Here is a 25,800-nt window from a genome sequence, read left to right as displayed (position 1 = left end):
TTGCTTCCGGGGTTTCTCCTTGGGTTTCTTCAGGAGCTTCTGCAGGGATTCCTTCAGGAACTGCTAACGGGATTCCTCAAGGAGTTCCTCCAATAACGCTTCTTAGAATTCCTTCAGGATTTCTTCAAGGATTCCATCTGCAATTTCTTCAGGAGATCTTCCTGGGATTCCTACAGGAATTTCTCAAGGGATTCCTCCGCGAATTACTTCAGAGATTCCTCCAGGAATTATTCCAGGGATTCCTCTGGGAATTGCTGCAGGGATTCCTCTAAACAATCATCCAGGGATTCCTTCAGAAATGCCTCTAGAGATTCCTCCAGAAACTCCTCCAGGAATTCTTCTAGAGATTCCTCCAGAAGTATTTCCAGAGATTTCTCCGTTAATCCTACAGGCGTTTCTTTAGGATATCCTCCAAGAATTCTTCCATGGATTCCTCCACGGATTCCTTTAAGATTTTCTGCAGGGCTTAACGCGGGAATACCATCTGTGATTCTTTCTGGAACAAACTATTTTAAAAATTTCTACAAAGATTCTCCCAGGAACTCTTCTTACGATTCCTTCAGAAATTCATCCTTGTATTCTTTAAGGAACTCCTCCAGGAAATAATTCAGTACTTTCTCCAGGAACTGTTTAGGAATTTCCTTAGGAATTGCTATTGCAATTGCTTCCGGGATTCTTTCTGGAGTTTCATCAGGTACTCTTCTGAGAATTCCTGCAGAATTTTTCCAAGAATTCCATCTGCGATTTCTTCAGGAATATTTCCTGGTATTCCTCTACGAAGTTCTTAAGAGATCCATCCACGAATTTTCTCAGGAATTCCTCTTGGAATTTAATTTCATCTTGAGATTCCTCCAAAAACTCCAGAAATTCCTCTAGAGATTTCTTCAGGAGTTCTTCTGGAGATTTCTCCAGGAATTTCTACAGGCATGCCTCTAGGATATCCTCCATGGATCCCTCCAAGAATTCACACAAGATTTTTTTTTTAGAGATTCCTCCAAGAAATCCTCCAGGTTTTCCTCAATGCATTCCTTCAGGAGTTCCTCCAAGCATTCCTCCAGAGATTCCTCTAATAATTGCTTCCGGGGTTCTTCCAAGAACTCCACCAAGAATTCCTACAGAAAATTATCCAGGAAATCTTCAAGAGATTCTTCTAAAGTTTTTTTTCCAGAGACTCCTACAGGAATTCATTCAAAGATTTCTGAAGGAATTACTTCAGGGAATCCTCCAAGAATTCCACTAGGAATTCTCCTCGGCATTCTTCCAGGAAATTTTCCGGGCATTCTTTCACAGATTCATCCTTGGATTCTTGCAGAGATTTCTCCAGGACTTTTTATCAGCGATTCCTCCAGCAATTCAACAAGATATTCTTCCAGGAGTTGATTCAAGGATTCATCCAGAAACTCCTCCAGAATTCCCCTGGAGTTGTTCCAGGAGTTTCTCCTGGGATTATTTCAGGATTTCTTCCTGGGATTCCTTCAGAAATCCACGCAGGCATTCTTCCAGGATTTCTTCCATGAATTACTCCCGGATCTCCTCTTCAGAATTTCTTCAGGGATTCCTCCAGGAATTTCACCAGGGAATAATCAAGGAATTCCATCATAAGTTATGTCAGTAATTCATCCAGGAATTTCTCTAGGAAATCCTTCAAGAATTCCTTCAATAATTCTACCGGGATTTTCTCTAGATATACCTTCCAAAATTTTTTCAGAAATTCCTCCAAGAATTCTTGTAGATTTACCTCCAGGCATGGATTCGATCACAAAACATGCGAACACGAGACGGAACACAACACTTCCGTCTCGTGTTCGCGTATTTTGTGATCGTAAATGTTCTTACGTTAGCACAATCAACAAATTGTTTGAGGCATGGATTAATTTAGGAATTTCGCTAAAAAATCTTTCAGTAACATCTTCAGGGATTTTTCCAGGGATTTCTCCACGAATTTCCCCAAGAATTCTCCCAGGGATTCCTTCAGACATTCCTTCGAGGATTCGTCCACAAATTTCTCCAGAAATTTCCCTAGAAATTTCTCCAGGAATTTCTCATGGGATTTTTTTCAGAATTTCTCCCACAGTTATTCTAGAGATTCCCCAAAAAATTCATTCAGTAGTTATTGCAAGAATTTCTCCAAAGATTCCTTCAGGAATTTATTCAAGGATTCCTGCAGCAATTCTCAAAATAAAAAAAACCTCCAAAAATTCCTCCAGACATTCCTCCATCCTCTAGGTTTTAATCCAGGACTATCTCCAGGAACTCCTCCAGGAAATTACACCAAGAATTTCTTCATGAATTCATCATTACTCAAGGAATTGATCCAGGAATTGACCCTGCACATCCTTCAGAAATTATGTCAGCAATTTTTCCAGGAATTTTTCAGGGATTCCTCCAGGCACTTTTCCAGGAAATTCTCCTGATATTCCTTCACGAATTGCTTCAGGAATTCAGGGATTTCTCCGCGAATTTCTCTAGAAATTTTCCCAAGGATTCCTCCAGGAAATCCTTCGAAGATTTCTCCAGGAAACCTCCAGAAGTTCCTCTAAGGATTCTTCCAGCAAATCGTCTTGGGGTTTCTTCAGAAATTCTTGCAGGAAATTCTCCAGAAATACCTTTAGTAATTTTTCAGGGATTCCTCCAGGAATTTCTCTACAGATTCCTCCAGGGATTTCTTCACAAGTTCCTTCAAGGATTCCCCCAAAGATTGCTTCAGGAATTTCTTGGAGGATCTCCAGGAATTCCTCCAGAAATTCCGCCAGAAATTCTCATGGGATTTTTTTCAGAAATAGAAAAATAATATAAATCTGCCAGAATTGCTCTGAATATTCCTCTAGAAACTTATACAGTAATTCTTTCAAGAATCCCTCTAGAGATTCTCCCAGGAATTTCATCATGGAATCCTCCAGCAGTTCCCACAGAAATACCTCTAGGAATTCCTCCAGGCATTCCTCCAGGATTTTATACTGGACTTTCTCCAGAAACTCCTCCAGAAATTACCCCAGGACATCCTTCATAAATTTTGTTAGCAATTCCATTGGCATTTCTCCAGGAATTTCTCCTGAGATTCCATCAGAATTTGCTTCAGGAATTCCTCCGAGATTTCTGCACGAATTTCTCCATGGATTTTCCCATGGATTCCTCCAGGAAATCCTTCGAAGATTCCTCCAGGAAATCCTCCAGAAGTCCCTCCAAAGATTCTAAGGATTTCTTCAGAAATTCTTCTTGGAGGAGAACTTCCAGGAGGAGAATTTTTCAGGGATTTCCCCAGGTATTTCTCCAGGGGTTTCTCCACAAATTTCTTCAAGGATCCCCCAGGGATTCCGTCAGGAATTTCTTCAAGGATTTCTCCAGTAATTCCTCCAGAAATCCCGCTTAAGGAATTTCTTGAGGGATTTTTTCAGTTATAGAAATAGGAATTTCCATGAATTTCTCTGGAGATTCTTCTAGAAATTTATCCAAGAATTCCTCCAGAGATTCCTCCAGCAATTATGACAGAAACATCTCTAGGAATTCCTCCAGGGAGTTATCTAGGATTTTATCCAGGAATTCCTACAGGAAATACCCCAGGAGTTTCTTCAGGAACTTCTCTAAGAAATTCTCCAGGAATTGCTCCTGGACATCCTTCAGAAACAATGTCAGCAATTCAGGGAATCCTTAAGGAATTTCTTCAGAGATTCTTCAGGAATATTTTTGGTAATTTTCAAGGGATTCCTCTAGACATTCCTCCAGGAATTCTTTCAGAGATTTATCCAGGAATTGCTCAAGGATTCCTGCCAGTAATTCTCCTCGAATTTCTTCAGGGATATTCCCGGAATCTCCGGGGATCCTCCAGAAATTCCTCCAAGGGTTCTTCCAGGAAATTCTCCTGGAATTTCTCAAGAGTTTTTTTTTCAGAAATTTATCCAGCAATTCCTCCCAGAATTCCTCTGGAGATTTCTCCAGTATTTTTTCCAGGGGTTGCTCCAAGAATTTATCCAAGAAGTTTCTCCAGGAAATTCTTCAGGACTTCCTGTTGGGTCTCATCCAATAATTCTTCCAGCAATTACGTCAGGAATTTGTTTAAAAGTTTCTCCAGGCATTTCTCCAGGATTCTCTCTACAGATTTTTCCAGGAATTGCTTCAGGGATTCCTCCTGAAATTTCTTCAGAGATTTCTCCAAGAACTCCCCCAAGGATTTTTTTAAATTTCTCTAAGATTTCCTCTAGGAATTCCTCAAGAAATTTATTCTGATTTTTTTCTAGAAATTCCTCCCAAAATTACTCCAGGAATTTCTTCAGAACTTCCTCCAAGGAATTCTCCAGAAATTTATCTAGAATTTCATCTAGGATTTCCTTATGAGATCTCTTCAAATATTTCTCTAATTTATACAGGAATTCCTACAGGTATACTTTCAGAAACTCTACCAGGGATTCCTCCGGAAATTTATCCAGGAATTCCTCCGGGAATTCCTCCAGGGATTCTATAGATAGGGCTTCCTCCTGGCGTTCCTGTATGAATCGCTCCAGGGATTTATCCGGGAAGTCTTCCAGGGACTGCTCCAGGAAATTCTAGTCCTAAAAATCCTTAATCTTCCATAAATTGCTCACCGCTACCAGCACCACCTTGAATCATATAGATCAGGCGAGTTTTTTTTAACGTATTGTATAAAATACAACAGCGTGACTGCTGAAGGGTTAAATAATGCTTTTAGAATATAATGTTATTATATTCAATTTCATCGTATTGCGTATAGATATAGAAGTAAGTAGGCACAAATTTGGTAAGGGTGCTTGCCCCCCCCCCCCCCCTGACCGAAAAGATGGCTACGCCCTTGCCGTTCTCCATCCTCGGTCACGCCCGATGCTCGCCAAGTCACGCTCCACCTGATCCACCTCCACCGGATCTGTCGCGAACACCAACTTTAGGGTTGTTGTCCGGCATTCTTCTTTTATGTGACTTACTTACCTTACCGATCAGGCTAAGGCCGGGGTGGCCTTTGCTGTACATACAGTGTATCAAACAATTGTCCGTACAGCAATTTTTTGGTCGTAATAATTTTTCATTCAAATGTTCATAACTTTTTTATACGTCAATCAAAAAAGCTGGAATTTTGACCAATCATGAATCATATATAAAAGCTCCATTGGTAAAATTCTGAGCGAGATCGAACAAGTTTTCTGAATGTTATAAAACTTTTAGGAAAACTTATAAGATTTTTGAACACATTTTTAAAACATTATATCTCAGTATGTACTCGATGAAACTTTTTTAATTTTTTGTGTGTTACAGCTGATACCTAAGGTTTTCATATGCAGCTACTTTTGAGGTTTTATATTCACTACAAAAAATATGAAAAATGTGCTTATGTAGTTGACGATGTTTGAAAATTTATCTTATTTTGCACATATAATCTGCCAAACGTTTTCCACCAATAAAAGTACATTATCTGAACGAAAAATACATAGGACCTACTCTTCATATGTAGTTTAGTAGGTCCTGTATAAAAATATGACATGAGGAGAGTTCAAAAACGTTGAAAACACTTGGCACTTTTATTGATCAAAATATGATAAATTTCCAAATGAGACTCTGAACATATACATATTTTTTTATATTTTTTGTAGTGAATATAAAACCTCAAACGAAGCTGCATATGAAAGCCTTAGGTATAAGCTGTATCACAAAAAAAAAATGGAAAAAGTTTCATCGAGTACATATTGAGTTGTAATGTTTTAAAAATGTGTTCAAAAATCTTGTAAGTTTTACTAGAAGTTTTATAACTTTCCGAAAACTTATTCGATCTCGCTCAAAATTGTACCAATAGAGCATCAATATATGATTTATAATTGATCAAAATTTAAAAAAGTTATGATCATTTGAATAAAAAAATATTTTGACCAAAAAATTACTGTACGGACAATTGTTTGATACACTGTAGTAGCCGCTTCCATTCCACTCGGTCCATGGCTGTTTGTCTCCAGTTCCGCACTCTGCGTAGGGTCCGCAGATCGTCCTCCACTTGGTCGGATGACTCTCTTGTACCGGTCGGATGACTCTCGAGAACCATTTTAATCGGGTTACTATCCAACATCCTGATGACGTGACCCGCCCACCGTAGCCTCCCTCCACATTCAAAACGGACGCCTCATTAATTAATTATCGATTTTTATCCGGAATGAAAATCTTTTATACAGATGGTTACAATATTCGATGGGCATCACTGCAATTTGCCTTGAAACATAGTAGCCATGATTTATGTGTGGTATCTTTGGCGCCATGTGCAGCAATGTTGCCTGCTGGGAAACTGAACGATCACTGTTAAAGTTTCTCCAGTTGGATAAAAATCGATAACTTATTAATGAGGCTTCCTATTCGATTGTGGTCTTCGGCAAAGTTGTAGCTGATAGAGTAGCCTAGGAGTGCCAAGAGTCAACTAACACGCTTGGACACTTGGAGAAATGCTACGGTCAATCGAATGAAAAACGTCGTTTTCCCATAGTGATTCCCATACAAACTTTAAAGGGCTTGTGCACTTTCAATTTTCAACCAATTCAGCTCAAAATTTGGGAGAATGCATGAACTCTGGTTATGAATCGAATTCCACATATTCTCCATATAAACCACCGCGGGGCAAGATGGATCAACTTCAATTTCGAGCGTATTCTTGAATCATTTAAAAGTTATTTTTTTTCTATTACAAGCCTATCGCATAACTCATTTCAATCAAGCGGAATGAACGCCTAAAATTATATGTAACATGAAATTATGATATTTTTTTTAGTGAAAACATCGATTTTCAAGTCGTCTTAGAACCACTCGAATCGTATTTTTTTTTTATTTTCAAAATCAATTTATAAAATGATTACTAGTAGCTCTTGTTTACTCAGTATGGATATGGAGCATATATGAATACGGAACAAATCTTATATATTACCGTTTTTCGTTGAGAAAATATAAATTATTAAAGTTGACCCATATTGCCCCGCACTTTTCTCAGGGCGCAAAATCGATCACTTTTTAAAACTGCTTGTTTAACATGATATTTTGTATTTAATAAACTTCTTATCGACTTTTAGCATAGCTAACTAGTGTATTGAAGAGTTGAGGACGAATTTACAAAGTTATAATGATCCGTCTTTAGGTGACCCATCTTGGCTCGCCCCACCCTACTCTGTGTTTGTGCATTTGTTGCGACAATTCAATCAAAGCGACATAGGTTTGTCCAAATTTGAACAGAAAATGATAAAGATCGTTCACCAGTTCAGAGATATTTAAGCTTTGCTTTGCGATTTTCGAGGAATAACTTCGAGACAGAAAACCCTGTGTGGAATTCTTTAAAACAATCTTTTATTAAATAACCCTTGAAAAATTTCTTAAAATATTCGTAAATTGAATAAATTCCTTAAAGAATTAGTATTGAAATTCTTATAGTTATCCTTAGACTCTTAGAGGATATGCCAGATTATTTTCTAGCGAAATACATAAAGCAATAACATAGAAAATCCTGAACAAAATTCTGTATGAATTCCTCTAGATCTCTGGGTGAGCTCTTGGAAGTAATTCTTGAAAGATTTTTTGGATTAATCCCTGAAGAAGTTACTTCACATATACCTGTGGAAACAATTTAATAGAAGAAGAATCCATGGAGACATTCTTGAAGCGTTCTCTCGTTTCCGTGTGATTTTCAAATCGGCTGAAATGACATGGAATTCCTTATAGGGTGTCCCAGAAAGTATGGGCACAACTTTGTATAGCGAAAATACAATCATTTTCTTAACAAACAACAATTTTTATATTTTTGTATTTTTATTCAGAGTATTTTAATTGATACCTGTGAAGAGTTTATACATTTAAAATGGTTTCTATACATCTAACATCTTTTAAAACTTCTGCACAAGCTACTTTTTTACGGTTTTGCCAAATATCCAAATTCGAAACATTTTTTTCGAATTTTTTTCACATGATACATTCGAAAACATGTTTCCTCAGATGGTTGATTGAAATTTTTTATAAAAATATGTTTTGATTGTGCGTACGGGCAAATCATAATTTTGAGAAAACTGAAAAATTCGCCTGTTCTATTTCTGGATTAGACATGCCCACAGACATTCGGGTTTTAAAACATGTTTTGACGAGAATAAAAACAATTCAATCTACACTTTATAAAGCTGGGGCATTTATTGAACTTATAGTGAATTAAAAATGTGATTTTCTACATGTTATGATATATATTCAGAAGCTTGTTTTCAACTATTAGAAAAACAGCTTTTCAAATATATCGATTTTGGCGTTTCAATTCATTTTTCAGGTTCAAAAGTATATGTTTTCAATTCAAACTTAGGGTTGTATAATAGATACGCATGTAGAAATACACGGATATATTTTTTGAAATTTTTTTCGAGCTTAATTTCATGCGTGGGAAACAATTTGTTAAGCGATGTTATTGAAAAATATAGCGATTTGTGCAGAAGCTTTAAAAGGTCTTTCAGGAAATGTTCTACCGCATTCAAACGAAGTGTGAAATGCAAATTTAAATGATTGGCATTTGATGCTGACATATTAAGGCAGGATATGTGTGAAAATAAAGTTTGTTTATGTATCCATTCCCAAATGGCAGAGCTACAAAGTTGTGCCCATACTTTCTGGGACACCCTATATGCACGACCAAGAAGTTGGGTTCGCATGTTGCGGCTATTCATTGTTAATATTTGGTAAGAATGTTCCTTTTATCATATTTTTTGTATTTAATAATTATGTGCGACAAATTTAATTGGAAATTCTCTTTGACACTCTGCTAGTTTCATATATATTTAATTTATTCCATACAATTCTTAGCGCCCAATTTCCAAAGAGTCTAGGAACATGCATTTTTTTATTATCATTTCAGAGAGCGAGTAATGGCCTTAAGCCTAGGCTCTAAATCCAGGACACAAGAACTAAATACCTCTGTCCCATCCAGGAGAAAAGACGTCAATTATAACGGAGTGCGCATTAACCTTCTTAGCGGCGCCACTCCCAACGATTTTATGTTAGAACCACATTGCCCTAAAGCGATACGGTTAGCACGGTTGTCCCCGATTCTTTCTTTATTAAATTCATAAAGGTTTGTCAATCAGGCTATTCATAAGTGGATAACCTGATTGCCCAAAATTTTTGAATTATCTTCCCTTAGTCCCTTAGTCTGCACAGTGGGCCTGGCCATTTTAATATTTGTACCACATTCTTTGATATGCTGCAAATATTAATCTTGCACTGGCTGTGCAAGCACTAGAATATAATAAAAGAATCCATGGAGGCATTCTTGAACTAATCTTCGATGGACTTCTTGAAGAAATTCTGAAGAAATCTTTCGAAGATTTCCTCAAATTACCAAGTAAAGAATTTACAAAAGACATTTGACAAACATTTCCTAAACGAATCCCTAAAAAAATGAAAGTAATCCCTGACGGAGTTTCAGAAAAAAAACCAATGCAAATCTATCTAAACGGGATTTTGGAGAGATTCCTGTAGAATTTCTTGAGACAATATCTAAAGAAAGTAATATCTCAAAGAATCCCTGAAGAAACCACTGGAATAGTTTATGGAAGAAACCTTCGTAGATTTTCAGACCGAATTCCTGGAGGAATATCTGAAAAAAAAACAAATTGAGCATTTTTAAGGAATCCATAGAAGATTTGTAAAATATTTTTTTTGGAGGAATCTCATACAAAATTTATGAAGGAATCTCTAGAGAAGTCTCTAAAAGTCCCTAGGCATAGTGTACCAGTTATGGCTATAGTACGTCAAACTCGCCATAGTTGATTTTCAACTTTTAAAGATGCAAATCAACAAGAAAAAAAATCGTGAACACGGTTCACGGATCACTATCACAAAAGATAATTGCAATCATTAAAACTTTACAATTTGTTCAAATTATGGTAGAAATAAATAATTTTCCTTAACTTTCCGGTCTCCTTGCACCCTATTTCGCCATAGTGTACCAGTTATGGCTAATCCTATAAGGAATGCATGTAAATACATAGTGCGATAACTGGTACAGGCACCCTACAAGAATTTGTAGAGGAAACATTGACGAATTTCTGGAGAAGTCTGGAAGATTTTCTACAGAAATCCTTGGAGATTTTTTTTAGGAATTCCAACCCAGGTCGAATAATCGTTTTTCCAACCATTTTAAAGCAGCCTTCATTTGAACAAAAGCTGAGCACAAGATGTACAATCCTTTATTCAGCCCCTGAACATCTAATTTTGGTGATTTTATCCAACCTTAAGCTGGTTTGAGGTTCATTGAAAGGCTGATTTAAGGGTTAATATGCGTTAATATTAGTCAGCAATCAACTGAATTTATTGAATTTGGTTAAAAATTAAAAAAAAACATTTTTTAAACTTATTTTCACCATTTGCGGCTTTCCATTTCAAGAAGAGATGCTTCGGAATGTATAAATTAATCTATGGGTAAACTGGGAATTGAACTCGGAACACCTGATTTATAGTCATTCACCTTATCACCTACACCACACACATATGTATACATATCCTCAAAAACGAGAGCAATGCTTTTTGTATCTGAATAATCAAGAACATAAGTTGAACTAAAGCTGTATTGAGGCTGAAAAAGCTATGTGGACTCTGTGAAAACACTGCTTGGGTCAGCTGTCAAAAATTATTTGCTTAAAGTTTTAATAACAGATGATATTGGTGTACGTTTCGAAGCTGCTTACAGATATGAATACATAAGTGACCTGATTTTGTCAGCCCCTTTTTGGAACACATTTTTTGCAATCTAAATCTTCAAAAACTAGTACAATTTGTCCAACTTTTCATCCCTCTATGTTCTGCATCTCAGCTGTAGTTTGATGATAAGAATTAATAAGTTGCTCAAAATGTGATCGTAAGATAATGAGAGCAAAAAGTTTGCCGCGAAATGGGGCTGACAAAATCGGGTCCTTAGGGGCTGTTCATAAACCACGGACACCAAAATTTGGCCATCTCAGACACCCCCTCTCCCCTCGTAGACTTTTGTCCATACAAAAAATTTAAACTTTGTATGGAGCGTAGGCTTTAGCTAGTCAACCCCCCCCCCCCCTAAAAAAGTCTACGTGGTTTATGAACGGCCCCTTACTGTAATAGTCCATTCAACTTTATATTCAGCTATCTATGTATTGCTGATTGAAGAGGTTGAACAAGCAATACTTCAGACCAATATTCAGCTGTCATTGTATTCAGCCACTGCCACCATTAACCAGCCAATGTTCAGCTAATACACACAGAAAAATATATATTAAATTTTAAAATAAACGACTTTGAAACAAAAATAAAATACCACTGATCCACGGCCTAAGTGCGATTTTTATTGAATGAACAACAGCAAGTATTTGCTTCAAAGCATTTATTTTGTTGTTTTAAGTCTAGCTGTAAATGTTAATTCAAAGTGAACAATATTTGATTCTAATATTCAATTTCATTGAAACAAATATATTACTACTTTATTTCAAAAATATTCATTTTTGATTCAAAAAACACATATTTTTGAATCAAATACATATTATTTTCGTTTTAAAAATAATATTATTTGATACTAATATATTTCAAAAAGACCATTAAAATATATTCGTGATGGATTATCTGCTTTGATTTATTGCGATCTAATAAATGCTGAGAGCATGTGATCAAAATGCTTCCATTAGTTATAAGATCGTATTCAATCAAAGCAGATAATCCAATAAAAATGGATAAGACTTTTGGGGAACCATATACTAGATTGAGCTAAGTATATAATCTTAACAATAGTTTTCAGAATTTTGCAGTTTTATATTTTTCGAACATCGACATGTCTTTTGCTGTTCGTAGCAAGTAAGTTGTTGTGCAGTTGTCCCTTGTTGCATCAGCAACAGCCGGTGGAGGTGGAGGCAGCGTAGTTGCAGACGCAGATTCGGCGGAAGGTTCGGTGGAATAGCGGAGGAAGAATCTGTCAATCAGAAAGGGTTTCCTTAGTAAACATAATTTTATGAACAGTAGATGCTTACCAGGTCTTTTCTCCATTACGGCAACATGCACTTTCTTCGTATCCGCTAGAAACAGCTACATATTGAGTTCCTCGAGATCCTTGCGCTCGATTATGCTGAACAGGTTAGCTGTGTAGTCGGTATTTAGAAGGAGAAATATGAATTTTGGAAATAAACAATAAGTTTCACTTCATTGTACTTACCAAAGATGGCAGTCACTGTGTCATCCGACAAACCAAATGTTTAAAACAAATTGAATGTTTTTAGTGTTCTTACTACGACCTTTATTTCAACAATTTCGTCCGGCGAGTCTTTTATTTTTTTCAACAAAAACAAAATGCCGGCGGATATACTTGTGCAAAATGCTATATTTATTTCAAAGAAGTTACTTTTTTTAAATCAAAAACACAACGACTTTGTTTCTAATACTTTTATTTTAGAATCAAAGTCGCTTGGTATTAGAATCAAATATTAATTTTCTTTGATTTAAAAACAGTAATGAATTTGAATCAAAGTGGTTATGCATTTGTTTCAAATATGCGACATTTTTCTGCGTGTACTCTCACTGTTCAGCATTCATTGTTACTTGGGAAACTTTTGATTTTCCAAAGGAATCGCTGTAAGTATTTCTAAAGGAGAATCAGTGAAAAATTTCCTGAAAGAAGTCTTTGACTGATTTCTAAAAGAATCAATGGATAAATTTCTGAGGAAACCCATGAGCCTTTTTTGATGATTTTTTTAAAGAAAGAGGAAGTTGTGAATCAAATTCTACAGGAATTACTAAAGCAATCAAGATGTTTTGAAAAATCTTCCAAAAAAAATCGGTAGAAGACTAGATCCGCAAAATTCGATCAAAAAACGATCAACGATCAAATCTGACTATACATGTCAATGGTTGCTACTCCGTGATTGATCTGAGCTGGTACCAATTGCACTGAGATCCAAATGAATAAGGGCTGGGACACTCCACTTATTCTCAAAGTGCAATTCTAGCAGCTCATACATTTTGGATCAATAACGGCGCCGGCCACGTCCTTATAGTCAGTTGGGAAGGGAAAGGAATGTTAGAGTGTGCTGGTTGTTGCTACTAAAGACCGAGATCACCTCTGCATCCCCACAACCAGCACGGACTGGGGTATTTGTTAGACTGAAAGGATGAGAGATCTGGGAGTCACCGTTGGGTCGGTGATGCGATCCATGGATATGGGGTTATTTATAGTGTTCGTAAGGTGATAGAGATTGTGTGATGAATGAGGTGAATAAGGTCAAACGGCACAGCACGCTTTGGTTGCATAACTTGTAGGCGTTATAAACACTGTGCTGTGAGTGAAAATTGGAAGGGAGGAAAACGACTTTTTTCCAATTCGTTTCTGGTTCTAGCGATGGCTATGAACATATGAATATACATGAGTTGTATATATAGAGAAGAGAGAGAGAGGAAGTGGATAGAAATATACAAAGTAGGATGAAAGGGACGGGCCAGGGATTGAACCCATGACCTTCTGCATATGAATCAGAAGCGGTAGCCACTAGACCACCAAGCCCGTCTGAAGACTAGATCCGCAAAATTATAAAAAAAAACACATAGTGAAATATTTCCAAAACTCTATGGTTTTACGAGAGCGAAAATAAAATTTCCTATATTATAGAATTTTTTCACATATGAAGGCGCAAAAACTTGAGTATAACAATTTAGACATTTTACATATAGTTACAATGCGAAAGAATAATTTCTAATATTATAAATGAGTGTTTTGTTAAACGTCTACAGGCGCAAAAAGTTGAAATTTGTAATTTTTAGAAACGAGAAATGGGGAAAACAGCAACACGGTTACCCAAAGATTTGCTCAAACAGTATTAAATAAGGCAGGAATCATAATACCGACGATAAATGGCTACATTTCAGCTTAATTAAAAAAAGCATTTTTTTTTCGTAACTCGTAACCTAGATTGATAGTTTATTGAAATTCGTCCATTTGTATCATTTGTATGACGTTAAAAATATAGTTCAACCATACTGATCGTCATCTAATATTCAGATATCTGGAAATAACATTGTGCTCTTGCTGCTCTCGAGGGGAGCAATAGCTTTTGCTGCTTTTACTAACTTACCACATGTTCATGACCGCAATATGTGGTAGCGGTCGTGAATCACTCATCAGCTGTTTGAGCTTCCTCACAGTTTCCACTATACGGCAAGCTCTGCCGCACTGATCCAAGGTCAACTTTCGTAAGTTCGGATTCAACAGAAGGTCCAACATGTTCAGCAGATCAATCTGAGAAGAATGATTATAAGCATGTACAACAATTTTTTGAAAAGAATAAACAGCCAAATGTACCTCATAAAAGCCATTGAGGTGGACATCCGACGCCCACAGCAATGACACCCAACCAGACCCAGTAAGCTGGATGGTATCTTCATCATCGTAGGATTCCAAGAAGAGGTATTCCAGTTTGCGGAGGTTTCCAATGTAACGCAAGCTCACATCAGTAATCGGGTCTTCCACAAATGGTATTAGGGTGAGTTTCAGCCGGCGTATGTTTTTCATTGTCGTGCAGATTGCCTGGAACAATAAGAAATAGTGCTGAAGTACAGTAAAGAGCATTGACGTAGCTAGAGGGTAGAGGTATGCAGGGCTTTTTGTGGCATTTACGGGATGCTAACTAAAAGCAAATAAAACATGTTCAAGGTAACCTAAACATATCCTAATATTGAACGGCTTAAGTGAAAAAGAAATGTGTATCAAAAAGTATTCGTAAAACGTGAAATAATGTTACTTTTGATTTCAGCTTACTATATCGTATCCTCACCTAATTCGAAGACTACTTTATCATGAATAATTCCACCTTCATCCGTGGTGGCGCTGCTGACAGTGACTCCCGATTTTCAGCAGTGCTGCAAGTCTTCTTGATAAAATGACCTTCGCCTAATTCCAATCACTTTTCATTGCTTCCTAAATCCGTTCACCCCATTTCTTTTGCATTGTGTGAACGGAATTAGGAACCGAAAAAAAGTGATTTGAATTAGGTGATGTTACGGATCAGGCTTAGAAATCAAAAACTAACTTGAACTAATCTTAATAATAATTAACAGAAATGATGCTTCTCGGTTTTAGCCAGGGACGTGAAACTGCAGATCTCTCAACTTCATCGGGAGCACCCGCATACTCGCCGATATACTGAAGGACCGCGGGTTCGGCATCGTAGCGCTTCAGTAGGTGTGCTGGACAGGATCCATGGTGCGAACGTTTAGAGGTAATCATACCATCTACCAGAGCTGCGGAAACACACGCGAGCTGGGAAAAACTTTCATCATGCAGAGGCGCGTGATCGGTTGGTGGCCGATCGACGAAAGAATGTGCAGGTTGAGGATCAAGGGCCGATTCTTCAACATCAGCATAATAAACGTGCACAGCCCTCACTCCGGAAGCACTGATGATGACAAAGACGCATTTTACGCGCAGCTCGAACGCGAGTGCGACCGCTGCCCAAGCCACGACGTCAAGATCATTATAGGATATTTGAACGCTCAGGTAGGCCAGGAGGAGGAATTCAGACCGACGATTGGGAAGTTCATAGCTCACCAGCTGACGAACGAAAATGGCCTACGACACATTGATTTCGCCGCCTCCAAAACCATGGCTATACGTAGCACCTTTTTCCAACACAGCCTCCCTTATTGTTACACCTGGAGATCACCACAGCTGACGGCTGACAATCTCAAATCGACCACGTTCTGATTGACGAACGACACTTCTCCGACATTATCGACGTCAGAACCTATCGTGGCGCCAACATCGACTCCGAGCACTATCTGGTGATGGTCAAACTGCGCCCAAAACTTTCCGTCATCAACAATGTACGGTACCGGCGACCGCCACGGTACAACCTAGAGCGACTGAAGCAATCGGATGTCGCCTCAGCATACGCGCAGAATCTCGAGGCCGCGTTGCCAGACGAGGGTGAACTTGATGAGGCCCCTCTAGAGGATTGCTGGAGTACAGTGAAAGCAGTCATCAACGACGCAGCCGAGAGCACCATCGGGTACGTGGAACGGAATCGACGGAACGAATGGTTCGACGAAGAGTGCAGAACGGTTTTGGAGGAGAAGAACGCAGCGCGGGCGGTTATGATGCAGCAAGGGACCTGACAGAATGTGGAACGTTACAAACAGAAGCGGAAACAGCAGACCCGCCTCTTTCGGGAGAAAAAGCACCGCTTAGAAGAAGCAGAGTGCGAAGAAATGGAACTGCTGTGCCGTTCCCAAGAAACACGGAAGTTCTATCAGAAGCTCAACGCATCCCGCAACGGCTTCGTGCCGCGAGCCGAAATATGCAGGGATAAAGACGGAGGCCTCTTGACGGACGGACGTGAGGTGATCGAAAGGTGGAAGCAGCACTTCGATCAGCACCTGAACGGCGTGGAGAACGTAGGCACGGGAGCCCACGGCAACGGAAGGAACGACGACGCCAGTGCAGCGGAGGACGGAAATGAACCAACTCCCACGCTGAGGGAAGTTAAGGATGCCATTCACCAGCTCAAAACCAACAAAGCAGCTGGTAAGGATGGTATCGCAGCTGAACTCATCAAGATGGGCCCAGAAAAGTTGGCCACCTGTCTGCATCGGCTGATAGTCAGGATCTGGGAAACCGAACAGCTACCGGAGGAGTGGAAGGAAGGGGTAATCTGCCCCATTCACAAGAAAGGCGACCATTTGGAATGTGAGAACTTTAGGGCGATCACTATTTTGAATGCTGCCTACAAAGTGCTATCCCAGAAAATCTTCCGTCGTCTGTCACCTAAAACGAATGAGTTCGTGGGAAGTTATCAGGCTGGCTTCATCGACGGTCGGTCGACAACGGACCAGATCTTCACCGTACGACAAATCCTCCAGAAATGCCGTGAATACCAGGTCTCAACGCATCACCTGTTCATCGACTTCAAAGCGCCATACGACAGTATCGACCGTGCAGAGCTATGGAAAATCGTGGACGAAAACGGCTTTCTGGGAAGCTGGCTAGATTGCTTAAAGTAACGATGGACGGTGTGCAAAACTGCGTAAGGGTTTCGAGTGAACTATCCAGTTCATTCGAATCTCGCCGGGGACTGCGACAAGGTGATGGACTCTTATGCATACTCTGCCACATCGCTCTGGAAGTTGTGGTGTGATGCGACGAGCCGGGCTTAACAGCCGGGGAACGATTTTCACAAAATCCGGTCAATTTGTGTGATTTGCGGGGATACCTTCCAGGTGGTGGGGGAATTCGTCTACCTCGAATCCTTACTGACGACTGACAACAACGTGAGTCGTGAAATTCGAAGGCGGCTGTTCGCGTCCGTATGAAGTTGATCATCAATAGTAACTTCTTTTCTCGATCAGCGTAGATAGCTGTGTAGTGTCGGTAGCGATTGTCTCAATTGGCTAAGAATAACACTACGGACCGCCTGTTCCGGTGGTAAGAATCCACCAACAGGTGATCCCTAATTCATGGTGTGATGCGGCTTTATGCTTACCGTGCCTAGGAATGAATGACTAGGGGGGTCTAATAAAAACCTAACCGCAAACGGAGCCTGTGCAGTACCAGGGCGCCCTCCACAGTATGTTGCCCTTACTGCGCTAACCGGAGCAATAGCGCGGTGGACCTTGTGTTTCTCCGAGACAATCAGATGCCCTTCTTTAGTCTCACTTGAGGCTAAATAAGGGCGGGATTATGAAGATGTTGTTAATTAGTTTAAATTTTCACCTATATGGTTTCGCATTATGCGTTTTACACAGTGTATTCTGTGTATCCTCGCCTTTGGCGTTTTCCAATCGATACCGATTTAGTTTTATTCTTGCTGTTCTTTGTTGTGCTGTTGTTACGAAGAGTTTAATCTTACCTAGTTTGGGTAGTGGCTACGGTTAGGATAGTTCAGATCAATCTTCAGCATAAAAGAACAGCAACGATCAATCTTTGCAGACTTATGCAAAACGGTACAGCCCAAGTGGCCTTGGTACAAGAACCTTACTTTCGTAAGGGAAATTTCTATCTAGGAAACCTTGTGAACCCGGTTGTTGCTACTTTCAGTAAACATGAAATGGCAAACTCGCGTGTCATGCCTCGAGCCTGTGTGCTTGTCAACAACGCAATAGTTGCTACACTCATCTCTGAACTAACCACCAGAGATGTATGTGCTATCACAATTGATGTATCTGTTGGAAACCTCAACAGGAAATACGTATATTGTTCGGTTTATTTACCGCATGATGAACCATCCCCTACGGATGCTTTCAAACAAGTCATCGCATACTGTACTTCAAAAGGCCCTCCGCTAATTGTTGGCAGTGATGCTAATGCTCACCATTTCATCTGGGGCAGCTCAGACATTAACGTGAGAGGTTCCAATTTGATGGAGTACTTAAGTAGTACAGATCTTGCATTACTTAACATAGGCAACCGCCCAACCTTCATGGTATCTGCTAGAGAGGAAGTGTTAGATATAACGCTTTGCTCTAGCAAAATTAGTCACGAGCTGACCAATTGGCATGTGTCAGATGAAGAATCCTTATCTGACCATCGCTATATCTTTTTTGAACATTTAAATGTTACTTCGCAAACATTGCGTTTCAGGAATCCTCGGTCAACAAACTGGGATCATTTTACTGATTTGATTGCGGCCAAATTTCATGGATACTCACCATCCATTGACACTCCAAGTGATTTAGATGATGCCGTTGATACTACAACGGCCTTCATCATGGAAGCTTTTGAAGAAGCATGCCCTCTACGGTCTGCGAAGATCACAAGAGGAACCCCTTGGTGGAACTCTGATCTGGCGAAACTCAGGAAACAATGTAGAAAGAGTTGGAACAGACGACGTTCGGCTGGTTCGGAGGCTTTCAGGTCGGCTCGCAAGGCCTACAGGAAAGCTCTCCGGTCTGCTGAACGATCCGGCTGGAAAAACCTTTGTATAAATGTTTCCAGCTTGAGTGAAGTCAGTCGGTTTGCGAAATCTAAGGATTTCCGGGTGAACGAACTTCGTTTGCCAAATGGCGATCTGACTTCCTCTGATGAGGAAGTTTTGGAATGCTTATTCAGCACGCACTTCCCTAGATGTGTGGACATTACATCTTCGGATGAACCTGATGTCTTTTCTTATAGTTATGATTCTTTAGCTTTGGCTCGGAGTATTGAAACTATAGAATCGATTGAGTGGGCTCTTAATAGCTTTGCTCCTTTCAGATGGGATTTATCCTATTTTGCTTCAGAAGGGATTTGATTATTTCAAACATGTTTTGAAAAAACTACTTGTTTGCAGTTTTGCTACAAAGTATATTCCCAAATCCTGGCGGGATATTACTGTAAAGTTTATTCCGAAAGTGGGTCGTGCGTCGTATGAAGAAGCAAAGAGTTTCATCAATCAGTTTGACCTCTTTTCTTCTGAAATGCTTAGAACGCATTGTGGATCATCACATCCGTGATGTTCATCTGGCCAACGTGCATCTTCATGTGAACCAATATGCCTACCAATCTGGTAAGTTCACTGTGACTCTTTTACACAAGGTTGTTTACGATATCGAGAAAGCATTCGCTCAAAAGCAGTCTTATCTGTGTGTTTTCTTAAATATCGAGGGTGCCTTTGACAACGTGCCTTTCGATGCCATATTGGAAGCCGCACGTAGTCATGGTATATCTCCAATGATTTCCAATTGGATTCACCAAATGCTCAAAAACCGATATCTCTTCTCGACATTGCGTCTAGCGGGGATTAGGAAATTGAGTGTTTGTGGATGCCCCCAAGTGGGAGTCTTATCACCGCTTTTGTGGAATCTCGTAGCAAATACGCTATTGAGGCAACTCAATAATAGCAGTTTTCCTACTTATGGTTTTGCCGGGTCCATATAGCCGAGGCGGTAAACGCACGGGTATTCAGCATGACCATGCTGAGGGTGACGGGTTCGATTCCCGGTCGGTCCAGAATCTTTTCGTAAAGGAAATTTCCTTGATTTCCTTGGGCATAGGGTATCTTCGTGCCTGCCACACGATATACACATGCAAAATGGTCATTGGCAGAGGAAGCTCTCAGTTAATAACTGTAGAAGTGCTCATAGAACACTAAGCTGAGAAGCAGGCTTTGTCCCAGGGAAGACGTTACGCCAAGAAGAGGAGAGGAGGTTTTGCCGACGACTACCTTACATTGTTAGTTGATATGTGCATCAGCCTTGGCATCAGCACCCTTTTCGACCTGATGCAAAGCGCCCTTCAGGTAATTGAGGGTTGGTGTCGCCAATATGGCCTTTCGGTTAATCCGAGTAAAACATCTATTGTTCTTTTCACGGAAAGGCGAAACCGTAATGGCGTTCGACCTTCGCGTCTCTTTGATTCTGAAATCGATGTGACTGAACAGGTAAAGTACCATCAGGGTACCAGATTCCGCTCATCTAAGGCCAGTTTCGCAGAAAAATATCATCTGTTGAATGACTGTTAAGCCAATTTGTAATGTTTTTCCATTTTATGTTAGTTCAATCTAAGTACAATCAGATACAAATCAAGACTTGTGTAGAACTTTTCATAAAAGTATGATTTTATTACATTTGGTGTGAGATCAAAGTGGTCCTAATTCCGCTCACGAACAAATTTATGCCATGTTTTAAAAAGACTTTTACGGAAAAGTGCATTATTTTTGCAACTCTATGTTTTTACAATTATTTTTTCCTGTTCCGTAGGAGTGTATAATAGGGGTTAAACACACTGTGTACTAAAATCGGCAGATTTTACGATTTTGACGTATTTTTTTTGCGTGAGCGGTTATTGGAACACATGAAATTACCTACAACTTTTTAGGCCCAATAGCCGCTCAAAAAAATTCATTGTTTTGTTTTTTAAAATTATGTTATCCGGTTAATATTGCATAAAATGGCTTTACTCTCGTCTAATTTATATTGTCCAAGAATATCAGCACCGAAAAGAGTGTATTTATGCGTGTAAACTTGATTTTTGCAACAATGAGCGGCTATTGGGTCATGAGCGGCTATTGGCACACTGACGGTACGTTGGAGTCATTCTTGATTCCAAGCTTTCCTGGACACCTCACATTGAGTTCAGAATCAAGAAAGCTTGTATGGCCTTCGGGCAATGCCGGCGTACTTTTGGTACAACTTGGGGTCTAAAACCCAAGTATATCAAATGGATTTACACAACTGTGGTTCGGCCAATATTGGCTTATGGATCCCAAGTAACAATTTTAATTTTATCAAAGTTTTTTAGCGATTCAAAAATCCTATACATAAAACCATTGATGCCAACTTGAAAATGCTCTCGAGTTCTTGTATGCCTCAATAAGCCCACGTTCTGGCTAGTTGGCCCAGTCTTATTGGGGTCTACATGACTTCGTATGCAAACCGGCTTAGGATTTCGGGTTGTATCATAGTTTTATCAACCTTCTAAATAAAACCATCTTCTGACTTGTCAAATAATTGTTTTGCTTATTTTTCACTCTCAATGTTCGATCGTCTGAATAAATTATGCTTGATTGTTTATCCAGCCACCAATTGGAAAGATGCAGATATGGAATTCAGATTTGTTTTCCTATTCAATACGTGTCAGGAGACATGCCACGGAAAATTTGAGGTGAATGTGACTGTGATAATGACAAAAACTAAGTGCGCCACACAAACTATGCATAATTTGGAAGTTAAATGCATTTTAATTATTCGGTGGAATTAGGTGCAAAATAGGTTTTTTCAACACAGCGGAGTTTTAAAGACATTATGTAATTTTTCTGACAAAATAAAATGACAGAAACGTGTTATATGGTCAAATTGATCTTAAGCTGTACGTGAAATCATAAAATTGAGTAATGATTTTTCTGTATTTACATAAATTATCCCGACTAGGCGACATATTTTTCTGATAAAACTCTGTGTTCCTGGTGATTCCTCCAATAAGGCCAACCCTCCTGAGGTGGTCATAACTGAGCTTATGATAGAACTAGCGGTTTTATCACAGTATTTTTTTGGTTTATGTTACGGCCACGAAATCTTTTGTTGGTTTTATGCATTGCCTCACAGTTTTGTGTATTTGTTTACAAAAAAAATCTCTCCGACAACAACCGCAATTGCAAGTTTTATCGAAATGGCATATAATTAGTAACAAAACCAATTCATGACCACTTGCAAGTCTTTAAATGACGATGTTTTTAGCAGAAGTTATATGATAGTTTTATGGAACGCCAAAGGTTCAAAGTAAAAAACTACCACATAAAACTTATTTAGAACAGCTAGCTTTTTCACATGCTTGTATAAAACCGGGATAAAACATGAATAAACCTTCAAGGCATGCTGATTGTTACTTGGGATGTCCTGTGTGGTGGCAAAAGGGCGAAATGAGAACGGTCCAATCAAAGTTAGGCCATCTCCAAAGGATGTGCTTAATGGCGATGTCTGGAGCGTTCTCTTCAACTCCCACGGCAGCGCTCGAAGTTCTCTTTGACGTTGTCCCACTACACATTCATCTCAAACAAGAAGCACTTTCTTGCACTTACCGTCTACGGGTACTCGGTCTACTAGAGGAAACTCCTGTGAACCGCACATCAACACACACCTCGTTTGTTTTTACTTTTGGTGAATTGGGACAAAATTGTTCTTGCTCCAAGTGATCTTACAGTTGCTTGTAATTTTCCATATAGGACATTTTCCACGAAATTCCCTTCCCGGGAAGAGTGGACATCTGGTTATCTGGAAAGAAGTCGAGCAGGTGCTGTGTTTATTTTCGTGAGCTAAGGCTGTATCAGTCTTATTCACTTGGTAGATACTGCATCGTTTTTCAGGCCGAAATATTTGCTCTTATGTGCGGAGTGCAATCAGCACTTCAGCAGCACGTAATGGGCAAAGTAATATACTTCTGTTCAGATAGCCAGGCTGCTATTAAGGCACTTGCTTCGGCCAACTCCAGGTCGAAGATAGTTATCGCTTGTCGAACTCAAATCGAGGAGCTGAATTCAGCAAACGCTGTTCACCTTGTATGGGTACCTGGCCATTCTTTCATCGCTGGAAATGAATTGGCTGATGAGTTAGCTCGCACTGGAGCATCACATGACTTCATTGGCCCTGAGCCAGCTATTCCGATATCGAAGTGTTGGGTAAAGCTTCAGATTCACACCTGGGCTGCCACTCAACACAGACAATACTGGAATAGTTTGGAGTCATGTCGTCAAACCAAATTGTATTGTACTGAGCCATCTCCAAGGGTGGTGAAGTATCTAACTAATCTGTCAAAGCAGACTTGCAGCATTCTGGTCAAAGCATTGACTGGCCACTGCCGACTCAGCTATCACATGGCGAATATTCAGCAAGCTGATTCATTTCCATGTGATAGCTGTGAATCCGATTATGGAACTTCGTATCATTTGATATGTAACTGTCCAGTTTTTGCGCAACTGCGTTTCCGAGTACTCGGTTAACACTCATTAACTGAAACTGACTTCAGAAACCTGAATCTTCAGGAAGTTCTGTTGTTCTGAACCCGCTGTGGTAAAGAGCTATAGGCTCTCTTGACGCTTTATGCGTTATTACAGTGTCCTTTTCAGGACGCTATGTGAACCCATTGTGGTACGCTTATGCGTGTATGACGATCCCTATTCCCTTACCTGTCCTTTCCCCTGTCCCATCCTTTTTTTCTTCCCTTCTCCCTCAGGTAAATGAATAGGCTCGTGTGCACAAATTTCCCAATTGGAGGAGAACGTGCCTCTGGAGCCGACCTACTGATACCTGATACTGAAAAGGTGAATCTCTACAGATTTCATCTAACCTTTTCCTTTCGTTTATGTTAATCTAAACGAAAGTTTTATATCCACGCAAAAGATAACCTTCTTCACTTGTTTCAATGTCGGCAAATTGTTTTTCATGTTAGCGTACAACCTTTGCTCCGAGAAAACCAAATAAGTTGATTACTCGTTGAAGTCTATCTTCATCAGTGCACAATTAGCGAAATTGCTTTCATTCACCAGAAGCGCAAAACCTCAGTCGCACATTAATTAATCGACATCTATTCCATTCTCTACTCTCCTTCGTTGCAGCAAAAATACATCTGGACCAGCGGCCGCCAGTGCGACTTCAAGGGCTGTGACCGACCGGATCTCCAGCCGGTGTCCGTCAACGGGTGGTTCTGGACCGCTGAGCTGCAGAAGCTGGCACCAGCCAATGTGCGCAACCAGAACGACTGGTCAGAGCAGGGAGGAATCGGCAAGCCGCAACCGGATAACCGCGAGCTGTTGCAGGGTGGTGCCCCCGAGAACTGTCTGGCCATCCTGAACAACTTCTACAACGATGGAGTGCACTGGCACGACGTTGCCTGCCACCACGTGAAACCGTGGGTGTGCGAAGAGAACGACGCCCTGCTGAAGTACGTCAAGTACACCAACCCGGGACTGCGCATCTAGAGAGCTTCCGTGGGAGTTTGGGGAGTTACCAAAATTTATTCACGTTCTTGGTTCACACAGCTCGCGACGTATGTTTTGGGTGATACAAGAACCGATACAAATTTTCTCACGTAAGTTAGTATTAGGAACGTGCTAGATTGTAAGATTGAAACTCAGAGAAGCATCATACGCATACGACTGCCAGTTTAGGTTCATGGACGAAGGAGTAAGTAGATCATTTGCTGTTTTCTGTCATCGGTTGAATCTTATGATTTGAAATTTTTAATGATTTTATATTTATTGAATAAAATTTTGAAAAACTGCCAAAAGCATAAAAGTACTTACTGTGAAAGAACATACTACTCACCCGTAACGTGGGTAGATCACCTTAGAATGGTGCGTTGCGGTGTAAGATCTACCAATTCAAATTTTGATCTTGATATTTACCGTATTAATAAATATTCCAAGATCAAAGTTTGATGTTTTTTTTTTGTGTTTTGTAGTTAATTTTGTTTCAATGTACTGCTAATCAACATTTTATTTCAGCAGGTTTGAGGTAAATTTATCGTAAGATATAAATAATGTTGTAAAAATATGCAACTGTGGCGAGCGTATCACTAATATGTAGCTTATTTGACGTACGATGTTAATATTATTTTATATTTCAGATTATCAACCGAAGAATCTGGTAATTCAACCAAGTGCCATAAAAATCCAGGATGAATCGGGCAGACAACGGATTCGAAGAATACTAATAATGGTGTGCCTGAACGTTGACCAAGTGTATCCTTTGGAGTTTACCCTTCCACTAACAACACCCAAATTCCCGTGACACCTAGGCCTGAGAGATCGTAGAGTTGTCTACATTTTTCATAGGTGTCCAAAACTAACCATCCTTTCCCATTCCTCAGCAGTCGCAAGGACGTGGCCAGGACAGTGCTCGACCATTGGAGGATTGCGTCAGTCTTGTCTAAGAGTCAGAGATTAGTCCCAAATCTTTGTGCTTTGGTTCGGACGGGAAGGAGGCAACCCTCATAACAGCGGTCTAGGACTGTACCACCTACGAATTTGTGCGACTCGCTTAATGCTAATGCTAATGCTAATGCTCATGCTACTGTGAAAGAACATACTACTATTTTATGTGATTATTTCATTAATTTATTTAGTAGGGTAGCGAACCACTTGGGCAGCGGTCGGCATTTTGGGCACTCTTCGCTATAACTCAGTCAATTCCAAACTAATTGACTTGAAATTGTGTACACGGCTAGATACTATACGTATCTCATCGCGTTCCAAAAATTGTATCAATTGGTTCAGAATTAGCTGAGTTATAGCAGAAAAGTGCCCAAAATAGGACCCCTACCGAGATGGTTCCACTTCCCTATTACATCAAATTCAAGATCGTGGCTGCCGTTCTCCATCCTCG

At 39.7% G+C, this 25,800-nt stretch overlaps 3 protein-coding genes across 3 annotated transcripts in view; 1 reads left to right on the top strand and 2 right to left on the bottom strand.

Moving 5' to 3' along the window:
• Positions 1-25,800, bottom strand: part of LOC109417983 (uncharacterized) — a 515,951-nt gene that overhangs the window by 86,211 nt on the left and 403,940 nt on the right. The gene's annotated exons all lie outside the window — the stretch shown is intronic.
• LOC109426857 (uncharacterized) overlaps positions 13,952-25,800 on the bottom strand; it is a 40,151-nt gene continuing 28,302 nt past the window's right edge. The window contains exons 5-6 of the mRNA XM_062848971.1: positions 14,315-14,539; positions 13,952-14,251 (exon numbers count right to left, since the gene is read on the bottom strand). Coding sequence (XP_062704955.1) covers positions 14,521-14,539 — 19 coding nt within the window. The 3' untranslated portion in view covers positions 13,952-14,251; positions 14,315-14,520. The remainder of the gene's footprint in view (positions 14,252-14,314; positions 14,540-25,800) is intronic.
• Positions 23,991-24,694, top strand: LOC115258082 (uncharacterized; the record flags this gene model as incomplete). Its single annotated transcript, XM_029858084.2, has 1 exon — positions 23,991-24,694. A coding segment is annotated over one exon (405 nt), but the record flags the coding sequence as incomplete, so codon positions are not given.

Source organism: Aedes albopictus, chromosome 2 (genome assembly GCF_035046485.1).
Source record: "Aedes albopictus strain Foshan chromosome 2, AalbF5, whole genome shotgun sequence".
In the NCBI taxonomy this organism is placed as follows: domain Eukaryota; kingdom Metazoa; phylum Arthropoda; class Insecta; order Diptera; family Culicidae; genus Aedes; species Aedes albopictus.
Note: the sequence above shows the minus strand (reverse complement) of the source record. Positions and strands in the feature narration are given on the sequence as shown.